Below are 14,786 nucleotides of genomic sequence, written 5' to 3'. Positions count from 1 at the left end.
ATCAAGTTGCATCAGAACATTAACTGCCGGTTCAAGACTGGTGAGTCTGTATTCTGTGCATACAGAGATACATTCTGACACTCTTTATGATCTTACATTTTTTTTGTTTCCTGTACACAGTAATACACAGCAATGTACTCTGAGAATATTGTTCTTAAAAGTTCACATATAAACTAAATGACTTATTAAAAGGAATTTCTGTCCTTTAGTTCCCTACCTGGTATGGTCCATGCGGTGGTATATAGTAGTCATCCCCAGGTGAAAGTTTATACTTCTCCTGTTCTATATCTTTATTATAGACTATGGAAAGAAGTGACAGGAGAAGACGCCTGTCTTTGTCGTCTGTTACTCTCCCACCATAGTTACATTCCCCTGGGAGATTAAACAGAAAACAAGGCTGAAAGATTGAATGGTTATTTATAAAGATGTAATAAAAATGGCTTACATTAAAGAATTCCTCTGGTAAGCTGAAAACCGTGACAGGAACTAACTAACCCAGTGTTGCTCAAGCTGTGATCTCTTGGCCATAAATGGTATGGGGGGCACTTCCAGCTGGTCTGGAAAACTCCTTCCCTTACAATGATGAATCATGTCATGCTTCAAGCAGTGATACTTCCTGCTAACTGAAACCCATCTTTGTGGCTCTTTTGGCCTTTCCATTTTCCACAGGCTTTATCTGACCAGCTAAACTCCAAAAACTAAGCACTTCTCTAAGCCCTATGTAACTTCTTCCTGTCTTTGGTATAAACTCAACCCTGACTATATTTGTTCACGATGGCAAAACTGTAGAGACATAAACACTCTGCAAAAGGACCTGGAGAGATTAGAACAGTGGGCGCTGCAGGCAATGAAGAGAGATTTGTTTCTAAGGGTATGTCTACACTATGAAATTAGGTCGATTTTATAGATGTTGATTTCTTAGAATTCGATTTTATACAGTCTATTGCAGATGTCCACACTAAGCGCATTAAGTCGGCGGAATGCATCCTCACTACTGCGGCTAGCATTGACTTACAGAGGAGTGCACTGTGGGTAGCTATCCCACAGTTCCCGCGGTCTCTGCTGCCCATTGGAATTCTGGGTTAAGCTCCCAATGCCTGATGGGGCAAAAACTTTGTTGCGGGTCATTTTGGGTACATGTCATCAGGTCCCCCTCCCTCCCTCCTTCCATGAAAGCAATGGCAGACAATCGTTTTGCACCTTTTTTCCAGGGTCCCGTCCGCCAGACCTGCTCAGCCCCCTACCTGCCTGGATGACCGGAACCCCAGGCAGGCAGGAGGCTGAGTAGGTCCGGTGGACGGGACCTCAGACCGGCAGCAGGCTGAGCAGCTCAGCCCACTGCTGGTCTGGGGCTCCGTCTGCCAGCTCCTGACAGCCGGGGTCCTGCTCAGCTGGCAGACCTCAGTGAGGTCAGTCAGGGATGCCTGGACAGACATGGCTATCCTCCTCTTAGAGCACTGAATAGGAGTGACGCCAGGTCATTCTCTTCTTTAAGTTTCGTCTCATGGAGATTCAGTCCTGCCTGGAATATCATGCGAGCTGGAGGCTTCTACCTCAGGCTGCTCTCCCAGCTCGCAGCACTGTGCAGTCGCACCTACCCCAGCCTGCCCCTTGCTCCCATGGCCATGAAGCCTGGACAGTAGAGCAGTTCAGTTTGTGGAATGACAAATCCAGAAGAAAGGATTGCATGCTATGGGCCACGGTAAGATTATTTCAGAGTCCTAGATAGCACTTAGTCCCTATAAAAGGCTTCATGAAAATTTTCCCCTGCCCCTAACAAAAATGTTAATTTATCAGAGCAGCTGAAAGGGTAAGGAACCAGAACTATAACTCAGAGAGAGCTTCCATATTATTTAACTCATAATTGATATAATTCAAAGTAAAATTTCAGAGCTCAGTCTGTTCTAAGACTAAAAATGCAGAAGGAGAGTCAGAAAAAGAAGCAATGACCTGTTTCCACCTGGTTTTGAACTGGGGACGTTTCACATGTTAGGTGAATGTGATCACCACTACACAAAGGGGCTTTCACTTGTTAGGTGAACATGATAACCACTACACTACGGGGCTTCTCTTTTTTTGCCACAGACTCTGCCAAATGCACAGGAATGTTTTCCCTAGCTACAGAAGTTACCTAATGCAATGTCTGTATCTATGGCCTTCCTGCTCACAAAGCGGTCATGCCCCCACCCAAGGCTGACACAGCGTGGAGTGCATGTGACACAGTGACCTGCCTCGGGCAGGATTGCTAGCGAGGCATGATATTTTTGCTGTTAAGCAAACACAGCAATTCTTTCCTGGCTTCTGCCACTGAATGCCTCCCTGCATTATGCTGTGCCCTATCAGTGAGGGAGGACTGCATGAGCTTGTAAAACATGTCATCCCGAGTGCATTTTTTTCGTCTTCTAATCTGCGATAACCTCAGGGACAGACATGACAGGGGGAGCATAGAAATGTTCTGGAGGGACTGCATGGTCACCTGTGCTACTGAGTTCACCACACTGGCCAAACAGAAAATGAAATTCAAAAGCTCCCGGGGTTTTTCCTGTCTACCTGGCTAGTGCATCTGAGTTCAAAGTGCTGACATAAACTTGTAGTGTAGACCAGGGCTAAGAGAATAGAAACTTTTATACCAGGGAAGAGAAAATAACAGCCTACGTACAAAGTGGGGAAACACAGCCAAGCAGTCACACCTGTTACATTAAACAAGTTTATTTTCATATCTTCTTTCCATAATACTATCCCAATATTACTTTTCATGTAACTAAATTCTCTATTCACTACAAAGAAGCATGAAATCATGTTTTGGAGGTTGGGAGGGGAGGTATCCATGAGCAGGCCTCTAGCTGAAGAATGAGCAATGTTTAGGTGACTGTGACTACCAGAAAATATTATATCAACTATTTACAAGGCACAGAGCAATCCCCAATACCTTACAAGGGAGGGGGATTATCACACTCCCTGGCAAATCTCCAGCACTGAATATGTCATGCTCTGATGTATTTGTCAGCCAAGGTGACCCAGATGCTATTGATGCTTTCGTTTGACAAATGTTAATCAAAGCCCAGGAGTTTTTCTGGACCATGAGTAACATTTCTAGCTATGCAAACTACAACAATGATCTAGTTACTCAAATCTTATGCCTGGGGATATAGCCGCTTGGCTGGGGGGAGGGAGGATGGCAAGAAAGAATAACTAAATGGAATCTATCCCATTTATCATTCATCACCTGAAGTTATTTTTATAAAATACCCACCAGTCTATGTACATTACAGAGTGCAACTTCTATACCTGTTAGATAGGTCAGAGCTTCAAATGGGATTTCTTCATATTCATTCAAAAACATCTGGATCTGTCGCATACTGATTCTAAGATCAGATTCATTGAATTCATATGGAATATTCCAACCTGTTCAATTTAAAAAAAAAACATGATGCAGTGGTATATAGTCCTGATAACTGTGCTTAGGAAATAATGACATTGGTATGAAGTTGTTATTACAGAATAACAGTCTCCTGCCACTAGATAACTATGCAGTGAAGCTTACGCATTTGCCTGAGTGTTTACTTCCCAAGTTCGAGATAGCTACCCTTAACAATATTCTATCCCAGTGCAACATTATATAATTACTTACTGAATTCCAAAGAATTAAAGATGTGCCCATAGGTCCTGACATTTTGACACTGCTCACAACTGAAAAGTGTATTCTAATAGATGTACAATGCTTTAGCTGATCTGAAATCAGCTGGATAGGGACACCATAGGAATTCTGACTGATTTCAATTTTTTAACCTTTGTGACTGACTGAACTTATACTTTTTACTTTTTATCAATAAACAAATATCCTCCTTCTAGCAATCTAACTGTTGTGCATTTAAATGGGTACAATGGTTGCTACTAAAAAGATAATGTTTAACGAGAATTACTACATATCACATAGTGCTATCAAAGATATGGAAGTTATTTCATATCCTAAGTATAGGGAAATGGTAACATGTAAGATAAACTCTTGGCAGATGTTGTCTTTTTAATGGTGATCATTGTGACATGTATTTTGAATAATTCTGATCTGAATAAAACATAGTCCATATGTCACTATATATCAAACCAACCTTGCAAAACTGTACCCGCTTAGTCATCTAGGACAGGTATCTTTCTCTGACAGACAAGTCAAATATTTTTCTTTTATCATCGGCTGCATGATCAGGTGGGTGAGTAGATTGTGTGTATAGAATGATTACTTTGTATGATAAGTTAGCAATGCTGTGTTAAGCATACAATGTGCATGCCAAGTTCAGACTTGGTGTAAGCGGGCAGAACTCCATGTAAGTCAATGGAGTATATGACATCTGAGTTTGTCCCTAAATATTTTTTAAAATAACTTATAATTCCACACCATATTTGTTGGTCATGTAAGACTTATTTACAAAAAATGAAACACAACTCAAATTCTTATATATGTTATGCTTTTGGAAATTTTCATTGTGTGGCCAGTTAACTGCAGCTAAATAAATTCAAATGCTACACTAAAGAAACATGTGTACTAGTTTTGCTCGATAAAAAAAGTAAAAAAAAAACTGAGTAAAATTCAATTTTTATTAATAAAAAAGGTAAATTATTTAAAATGAAAATTTGAATAGGAGTTGTTTTTGACAAACAGTTATTATGTAGAAATGTAATAAAATAATAGTAACAATAACACAGCAATTTATAACAACATAAATACATACTATGTTTACTTTGCAAGCTCCCAGTGACTTTCATAGCAATTTTGTCTGAATAAGAACCTCAGGAGTGGAACCTGTGTGTATTTATACAGCCCAAAACCTCAAAATAGCTTTTAAATGATGCTTCACTATATTCTATGCAATGCTGACACACATAAAAATTCCCAGCCATCCTCAGATAACATGACCATCCTCTTGTCACAATGCTGGAGGTAATGCTTCTGGCTGGCGTTCTGGAGGCAAGACTGAAGTAACATATTGCAAAACTGCTAATGCTTTTTAGAAAGTCTGCAAAATGATCCAAATCTTACCCAACGGGCCAAAATTTTTCCTTTCTTGAACCAGGGCATGGAAAAAGCAAAGTCCAAAGAGCAATTTTTGCCACATTTCTTGTTTTTGGCAACTAGTAAAGAATGCAGGATCAGACACTGGGTCATTGAGGTACGAACGTAGGAGGTTTGCTCTAACCCCTTTAGGGGGTTCATTGGTCATTTTGATGCCATTCTGGAGAATACTGACAGGAAACTTTTCTGATGGATAACTGGTTAACCATAATCTGAACAGGGTAAAGACAGAAACATATTTGATTACATATCCTCAGTCTTGAACTGCATCAGTTTTAAACTTTAATATAAGAGTCAGTTGCAATTTAAATATATTTTTAGAAACACATGTGGATTAGATAAATTGAATATCTACACAGAAAAGATGGTGTCTTGATTACATATTGCTATTTTCTCAATGATCTTTAAATATTCTAATGTGATAATTATTCATATAACCTCTTTGTTCCTTTCTACTAGCAGTCCTAATTTATATTGGAAGTAATCCCAAAGAAAATGGAAGAATATTAAAGCTTCTACCTGAATTTTTCATGGGTATTCTCAGGCACTATCATTTCTTCACAGATTTTCTCCAAAGCAGGCATCCAGCTGGTTGCAAGATGGCAATTTTGTAACACTACCCAAGTTCCATCAATGATAGCCTGACATATCATTTTTGCTGCTATTGGACCCTGGCCCTGGCCAAGTGAAATAGTCTGAATGCTTGTACCTCCCATGCCAAGATCATCAGCAAACTTTAGCAAACCTATTATAGAAAATATAACGCACACAAAATCTTTTAGCAAATAGATCCATGTTGCGTATGTCATTTATATAATCAGAAATATGATTAAAGGTACATATGTTAATCTGATTCTAGTCAATTAAAAAATAAAGAAAGGTAAAAGTAGTCAGGTGGTATGTGTGAATGAATCTCCCAGACAGATGCTGTTTTTAGATGTAAATTACTCCCAATTTAAAGACTGGTGTAAAAGGGCCTTAATATAAATGAGAATCTGGCTTGGAATCTAAATCTTGTTAAACCCCCGAAGATTGGAGATTTCTTCATTTAATCAGCATTATAATTATAATTTATTTTCCCCAATTTCTGCCCTATTTTGGTGTGTTTCCATGAGGTGTTTTTACAAGATAAAGGACACATGGAAGGATAAGAATGTTTGAAATACGAAGCTACTACTACTACAATTAATTTATTGTACTATAAAGGGACTATTTAAATGAAAGAGCCCACATGTTATCATGCAAAGATTTCAATTTAAAATCTTTTTTTAACCTCACCTGCCATAGGATCAGCACCTGGTGATAATACAAAAATCAAAGGTGCACAGCAATTGGAATCATTGTAACTTCCCACAAGGTCAAAAGTGGGTGGTTCTATATAAGTTCTTCCCATATTTTCCGTGATGAAATCCTGCGTTGCTGGAATGATTTTATCAGGTCTTAAACACCTTAGAATGATCATACGATCTAGCCCTACTAATGTCTTCCATACATCTGGGAATGCCTCTTCCTGGGGCTTTGCAGAGTCATAAATCATTTTCCACTTTGAAACATTCTCCCTTACATGATCCATCAGTCCATGAAGGTTTTTTAGACTGGATGCACGTACAATCTCAGCCCATGATTTGTCAGTCAACCACTCTGGGGCTGGGTTGAGGTAAGGGTTATCAAGAGCAACACCCCCTGTCAATAGGAACCGCCAAACCTCATCATCTATTTTATCTTCTCCTTTCATTATTCCTATAGTCAGGAGGAGGGAGAATAGCAGTTTATCCTTCTCAAATAGTGAACGGCAGACATTATTGTAGATGCTTACTGTGAAATGTTCAATTATATTCTCAATTCTCTCCTTTAGATCATCACTCTTTTTGCTATTAGCAATGGATTGAATGTACAAGTTAATGAACCAAATTAATGAATACTGGTACATAGGTTCAATGTTTGCCAGATCAGAGATGCAGAAGAAGAGAGTTGCTGAATGAACAGCCACTGGCTTGTAACCCATTCGAGTAGCATCTATCTGCATTTCAGTTACAGATGCAATTTCCTGCTTTTCTGAGATTTCTTCAGATAGCTCTTTGGATGAAGATAAAACCTTAATTGCGGTTTCATCTTCTAAGATGTTTCCTTCTGACTTGGAAAGAACCTCAAGGATTTTATCTTCTATCTCCTTCAGCTGTTTCTTGTTGGCCGCACTTTCTATGATCAGTTTATTTTTCTTTTCTTCCAGCTCAGGCTTTTCCTTTGCAGCTACAATTCCAAGAAGTTGGTCCTGAAGACCTAGTGGTGTAATCATGAAGTTGAGTAGGCAAACTTTCACAGCCACTTCAGGAAAATAATGAGGATTCCTTAAGCGAGTTGTCATGTAAAACTTAAAGTCTCTTGAGTATTCAATTATATTTTCACCTAACCTCATGTATTCCACACCCTGTTGCTTGAATGTTAGCTTTAGCAATATAGGCTCTATGAAAGCATCTAGTTCTTCACCAATATTTTCAAGCAAGACTGGTGTTCCAAACTGGATAGCATTTTCCAGTATCCTCACATAGTTTGTATCAGACAGTTTGATAACTGAAAGCTTGTTAGCTTTCTCCATATTTTTTATCCACTTGTTGGCTTGCCTTTGAGGATCAATCATTAAAGCCCATCTTCTTGAGTTAGAAACAATTATACCATTATCAACTGAAAATGAATCAACTGGCAATCCAGCAATCTGCCAGGCACGGATTTTGACAGGATCCCCTAAAGTATTACTGAGGCTAAAATCATTGGAACATGGTATGTGCTTCTCCTTGCATAGGACCTGCCATTGCTTTTGGCATTCAAGGCGATAGTCTACAGTAAAGGCTCCCAAATAAGCCACTGTTCCTGAAGATAACAAAACATCACCAGTAAGATCTGTGTATCGGATTCCCAACAATCGTGCAGCTTCTGTCCACCTATCTTTCTCTCCTCCAAGTCCACTAATCAGCTTTTCAGCTCTTACCAGCTTTTGTGAACAGATTTCAATGTTGTTTTCTAATTCTTTCTTCCGGTTATTCATGGTTTCAAATTCATCATTCAAAGCTTGGAGACGGTCCATTACATCCTTAAGTTCAGCACGCTTTGTATTTAGCTTTTTCATTTGAATTTCAAGTAAACCTTCTGCCTCCCTAAGGCGCTCACGTTTTGGAGCAACCACTTTAGCTACACGGTCATACACCTCCATGGCTCTCACCCATTTGCATAAACCTTCACAGGCTGATGACACATTTTTTATGACAGCCGGCTGAAAATCTGGATGCTCAATAAACCTCTCTCGGATCCTCTTCATTACAGCAGGAGGAATATTCTCCTTGTCGTATGTCTTTAAGCCTTCAAGGAATTTCAGATCTCCTAGAAGCTTTCTAGAGATTCCCCAATAGTCTTCTATCATTTTACCTGTATTGCACATAAATCAAATCAGGCTTAAATCAGAGGTATTTAAAATTAAAATACTTTAAGCACTGATACGAAATAGCTAATACTAATTATCTTGTTGTAGGTTTGTGCCATACGCTGCAGTTAATAAATTTTACAAAAATGCTTACATATTAAAATTCAAATAAGGACACAGCATCATTAATCTGTGTTGAACTGAAATTTAGTGGGCATGTACATTAACGATACAACAATTTTAATTTTAATCTGCCAAAAGCAAAGGGAGAGAGAAACAAATGGTTATAAAAGTTTTTTGGGGTTGACTTTTATTAAATAAATCCTATTCTGAGGATTTCCTTCCTAATTTACATAATAAAAGCAATATTTATACTATTAATTCCTAATTATTAAGGGATAAACTGTGGGTGCACTAGGTAGGGGAGAAGGTGGTAAAAGGCATCTCTTCCCCTCTTCCATCCAGTATGCTTATGTGTGACACAATACTAATCCTATTAATCCCCCTGTGCAAAAGTCTGGCTAGCATGACTAGAGATGCTCCACAGGTGCAACAGGAGTGGTTATCTAGAAGTATGGCATAGCCTGGATTCTGCCTCCCCAACATGCTTGGTAGTGTTTGGCAGGTGGTGCTGGAGGGGAGCATGCAGGTGTAAAGTACAATAGTGCAGCATACTCCACCAGAGCTCTCTGAGGCATCCTTCTTGCAGCTGCAAATCTTAGCTCGGTGTGAATGTAAAGCAGAATACTTGACTGTGTCTCAGCTAGGACACAGATGACACAAACAGTCCCTAAGCTTTCACAATGGTATTATTACCGCTGCCACTTGGATCAGGCTTCCTCTCTGGTTTCATTCCTTTCATTACACAGATACTCTCCATAACAAGCTTGACAGGGCCTGGTGGATTCTGCATGGCTTTGACAAGTGAGATGTCTGAGGGGTTCAGGGTATCAAGAGCTAAGAGTGCAGCCTCTAGAGCTGGCATGGCCTCTGCAAGGTCCCCTTCACACTCTTCCTGAAAATACATTGAACAGAATGCTTTAACCCTTTGAAGCAGTTTACAGTCTATTGTAAACTGACTGACACGAGCTGAGAGATGCTAATGAGGTATTAGTGAACCATTTGCACTTATAATTAACTAGGAAAAATGTACATAGCAGTACATTTCAAGCAGAGATAACTATTTTAATAATCTGTCCTGACAGTTTAGTGTATTACTCTAAACACAGTCATTTTAACTGCATCTCACCACCATGTTCCTTTTTACAGTTGAAGGCCCAAGGGGTATCTCCATTTCACTATTTAAACATCTTCAGAATGCTTCTGCTGACATGTTGCAGGTACTGAGAAATGTGAGGGGTGGGGAAGAGTTACAGATTCATGGAACATCAGAAGTGTGCTGAGCAGCTCATTTCTTTTACTATATGCATGTTACTATTACAGCAGAATACAGCATATAGCAATAACTTCAGAGATAACACCAAGTATCAGCAGTTGTATATGTTTTGCATTTCTGCAATAGTTGAGACAGTGTTGGAGATTCTCACAATCTCTCATGGAGGTCTTTGTGCCACAAATATCTGATCATGGAGATATTCCCTCTGAGGCTGTTTGGTCCTGGCCTATAATTGAGGCTCCTGGGTTACTATCATAATATAAATAATAATAATAATTTTTTATGACCATCTCATTCCCCAGTAGTGTGGATACAGGGTTCTGGATTAATGACTTGCAACTCCTGGCCTATATACAAGACTGTCACACACAAAGCACTGCAGGACAGTTTCCAACCTGATGATGGGATACTGGGTTGGGACACCTCATCTCCTAGTGTCCAAGACTTAATCTCATCCTTGTAAAGCACACATCTTGTGTTTCTGCTACATTCATTAGAGTGAATGGAACATTAGGCTCACTGGGCAACATTGTAACAAGACAACATGTTTTGTAGGCCTGTCTGCTATCACCAAGGGTATGTCTGTACCACAATTAAAAAGCCACGGCTGGCCCAAGTCAGCTGACTTGGGCTTGTCGTGCTCAGGTTAAGGGGCTGTTTAACTGCAGTGCAGATGTGTGTGCTCGGGCTGAAGCCTGGGCTCTATGATCCTGTGAGGTCGGAAATCCCCAGAGTTCAAGCTGCAGCCAGAGCCCGAACATCTGCACCATAATTAAACAGCCTTATACCGCAAGCCATGTGAGCCTGAGTCAGTGGGCACAGGCCAGCTGCGGGTGTCTAACTGCATTGTAGACATAGTCAAGAGACTACAGGTGAAATTCTAGGATCTGTAGAAGGCCCCACTGCTTTGGAGCTACTGCAGTCCCAGTGCATGGGAAATGGTGGTCTGAGAAGCTATTCCTACATGCTGTAGAACTCAGGAACACTAGCACAGAGTGGGGAGTGGGGCTATGGATTGGCTGACAGAGTGACATGGCATAGTAATGTGTCCGCAAACTGAAAATACCATAACACCACAAAAGCCCCACATAAAGCGGTGGGCTTGGCATACCATAACTTGCTGCTCCAGCTTAGAGACTATGGCTCCTGTCTGCATATAGCAGCCACAGAGTAACTGCACTATGCCCCACATCAGCTGTGGGGAAGAGATTTCTCCATCCCTGGAACCCTTTATAGAGCCTCTATATAAAACCTGTTTACTGGTGCTTTATGCAGAGCATGAGCAGGGCCGGCGCTACCATTTAGGCAGCCTAGGCAATCGCCTAGAGTGCCAGGATTATTCAGGGGGCGGCATTTTGCCGGGGGGGCGGCAGGCAGCTGCGGTTGACCTGCTGCAGGCATGCCTGCGGAGGGTCCGTTGGTCCGCGGCTCCGGTGGAGCTGCCGCAGTCATGCCTGCGGACGGTTGGCTGCTCGCGCGGCTCCAATGGACCGCCCGCAGGCATGACTGCGGCAGCTCCACCGGAGCCATGGACCAACGGACCCTCCACAGGAATGACTGCGGCAGCTCCACCAGAGCCGCGGGATCAGCGCGGGGGGTGGCGAAATGGCCATGTGCCTAGGGTGCAAGAAACCCTAGCACCGGTCCTGAGTATGAGACTTATTCCAGATAAATAACAATCCTGGAAACATACCCCACCCATGTAATTAGGTCCATCTCTTTCTTTAATCAGTTGCATAAGGGGACTAACTTTCCCTTTCAGGAAGATCTGAGATGCACCTTGAATGACGTGTGCAAGATATATGTTAAAGTCAGGACTGGAAAAAGGAGTTCTGGGAGCACTGTAGAATTAGTATCCGGCCATCACTAAATACAGACAGGGTAACATTTGTTAACATTATTAACATCTCAATCATCATCTCTCATGTTTTTGTTTTTTTAATTACATTGTTAGGAACTTGGGCCTCACCTGTAAAGTACTTTGCATCTATCTCTGCAACCCCCAGTTACTTTGATGGGAGTTGAGGCAGATTCAGTACCTCACAGGGACAGGCTGTTGTAAACTACCTTAATAGCTTTGGAAACAGCCGCAGCATCATTAGCCTCCTTTTCATCTGCAGATACTAGCTCCTTCTTTGCATCTACTTGGATCGTTTCTTTTTCTATCTGGATCATCATTTTCTCTGTTTCTGCAGAGGTTTGAATTAGTTCAGGCTGCAGGGCAGTCAGCTCCTTCTGCATTTCTGCAACCTAGTGAAGATATCAAGTGAGAGAAATCCTCGTAATTTGCATGTGCATTTCCTGTCTCAGTGTGATAGGTAGAAAATGGTAAAGCTATTATGACACTTAGTACAATTTAAAAAAGGACACTCAGCATACAAATCACATTTTAAAAAGTAGCCTTCTTACCTATTTTACTGAGATCTCCTCCTGTTAAAACTGAAGCAGATTTTAAAAATCTAATGTGTTTTTCATATTGTAATGTCTTTAGTTTTTGCAATTCACTCAGCCTGGACACTGAAAATAAACTGATCAGTTTTGATTTTCTTATAGTCAGCTGGTGGACCCCAATGCTTCCCTCCATTTACATGCATGGATGAGAATCAAATCCAGCATAAACCAGACAAGGGTTACAGAAGTGGGAATAGCTGCAGATCCTTGGGGTGCTCTGCTCTCCTCTACTAGGGAAGTGCACAGAAGTTGGAAGCTCCTTTGTTTTGCCAGGGTCTGTTCCAGGAGCAGCAGGGAGAGGAGCTGGGAAGCTGAGGGCTTGGTGGATTTCCTAGTGCAAATCTCCTCAAAAGGTAATGCTCATTCATGCAACAGTAACTCCCTTTCTGCATCTTCTTCCCATTTTGAAAGGAGGAACAGGCATAGGCGTGGACAGCCAATGTCACGAAAGCTCTTGAAGAAACTATGCTGCCAGAGATTCTTCAACTGGGGCTCTGAGAAAACTATAATGTTACTTGAACTTAGCAAAGCTTTTCTAACATGTTTGGTTAAGTAGCTTTGACTCCATTCAATCTTAGATTAGGAGATCTACTTTGAAGTTACATGCCACCGTTTCTTAAAATAGCTAAGCAAGAATCTCAGATTTGCTGGTGGCTTTTAAGAGGAAAATTATTAACACAACAGTGAACAGAGAATTAAGCTTGCAACTCCTATTAGCATTAGCAGATGCTGTGTGCTAAATTAACCATATGCTATGTTAAAAAATATTCTTCAAGTTTTCTGTCTAAACTTACTTGTGAAGATGCAAATTCAAGTTTTTGAAGACCCACAAGATAACGATTTCTCATCATGTCAACTTCTTGCCTCTTGCTATTTAGTAGAGTCTTAAAGGTGAGAATCAATTCCAGATAAGATGTTGGTGTTACGTAGTTGTGTCTTCGCAGTGTGCTGTAATAGCTGACAGAAAGTTCTCTCACACTTTCTTGGAAATATTTGCACATTGACACAACCCTATGGAAAATCTTACATATTAATATGAATTAAAATATCTCTTTATAGTAATCCTGGCAATTTTGTGTCCTACTAACTGTTTGGTTATTTCTATTAGCATCTAAAATAATGGAGTCAAAGTTTGCTCTTGCTTACTCCAATGTAAACACAAAATAACTACACAGAAGTCAATGAAATTATATTAGTGTTACTGAGAGCAAAATTTAGTCCATTATTTAAAATATACTGAGCTAAATTCTTTTCTCAGAGAGGATTTTAAGAGGTACTGAATGAACATAGTGCACACTAAAGTCAAAGGGAACTTCAGGTATTGAGCACCAATAAAAATTGGTCCATAAACCCACACAGACCCAAACTGACTATTGTCCTAGGATGGCTCCCAACTGGGGTGCCCACCAGCATCTGGCAGCAGCATCACTAGTGTGCCTGCCCCAATTTCCCCTTCAGTAGTTCCCAGAAATAGTTTAAGCAGTCTTTCTGAATATACACCTCTACCTCGATATAACGCTGAGCCAAAAAATCTTACCACGTTATAGGTGAAACTGCATTATATTGAACCTGCTTTGATCCACCAGAGTGAACAGCCCCATCCCCCCTGAGCACTGCTTTACCACGTTATATCCGAATTCGTGTTATATCAGGTCATGTTATATCGGGGTAGAGGTATATATATCACTTGCAGGGTTAATTTATTACAGAATAAAGCCCTGTATGTATAAACCCATAATAAACTGAATCCCCAACGGTCTATCAGCATCCCAAGTCATCTCAGTGTCTCCCATCACGCTTACCCCTCAAGTATTGCTCTGGCATCTCTCAGCAGACCTCACCCCAGCCTTCAACCCTCTCTGGCCCCGGCTCTCTAGCTCATGAAGGTCAACAAAGTCTGCTGGCTTCCAGGCAACTCCTTCCTCTGCAGATTTCCCCCAGGCAACTCTCTGGCATAGGTGCCGACTTTCTAATTTTACCGGGGGTGCTCAACCCCTGCTTGCCCCAGGTCCCACCCCCACTCCATCCCTCCCCCAAGCCCCACCACTGGCTCTTCCCACCCTCGCTCCACCTCTTCCCATGGCTGCCATGCCTCTTCCTACCCTGTTCTGCCCCCTTCCCCGAGCGCACCCTGCCCTTGCTCTGCCCTTCTCCCTGGCACCTCCTGCATGCCACCGAACAGCTGATCTGCAGTGGGCAGTAGATGCTGGGAGGGAGTGGGAGGAGCTGATTGGTGGGGCCACCAGTGGGTGCTGAACACCTGCTATTTTTTTCCCATGGGTGTTCCAGCCCTGGAGCACTCATGGAGTCAGCACCTGTGCTCTCTGGTGCTCCTTCTGTCTCTCCTCTGTTCCCAGGCAGCTCTCACTCATGCCTTCCTGTCTTCTTTCAGAGACCCCTCAGGCAGCTCTCTCCTGCCCTTTTCCTGACTGACTCCATCTGCACTCTAAGGCAGT

General features: G+C 41.5%; 1 protein-coding gene across 1 annotated transcript in view; it reads right to left on the bottom strand.

The window, feature by feature from the left end:
• Nucleotides 1–14,786, bottom strand: part of DNAH3 (dynein axonemal heavy chain 3) — a 101,747-nt gene that overhangs the window by 8,052 nt on the left and 78,909 nt on the right. Inside the window, exons 49-56 of the mRNA XM_050968905.1 lie at nt 13,125–13,341; nt 11,947–12,129; nt 9,300–9,498; nt 6,347–8,488; nt 5,588–5,813; nt 5,036–5,280; nt 3,289–3,405; nt 218–372 (exon numbers count right to left, since the gene is read on the bottom strand). Coding sequence (XP_050824862.1) covers nt 218–372; nt 3,289–3,405; nt 5,036–5,280; nt 5,588–5,813; nt 6,347–8,488; nt 9,300–9,498; nt 11,947–12,129; nt 13,125–13,341 — 3,484 coding nt within the window. The remainder of the gene's footprint in view (nt 1–217; nt 373–3,288; nt 3,406–5,035; nt 5,281–5,587; nt 5,814–6,346; nt 8,489–9,299; nt 9,499–11,946; nt 12,130–13,124; nt 13,342–14,786) is intronic.

The sequence above is a fragment of the Gopherus flavomarginatus genome, chromosome 9, assembly GCF_025201925.1.
Source record: "Gopherus flavomarginatus isolate rGopFla2 chromosome 9, rGopFla2.mat.asm, whole genome shotgun sequence".
Taxonomy (NCBI): domain Eukaryota; kingdom Metazoa; phylum Chordata; order Testudines; family Testudinidae; genus Gopherus; species Gopherus flavomarginatus.
Note: the sequence above shows the minus strand (reverse complement) of the source record. Positions and strands in the feature narration are given on the sequence as shown.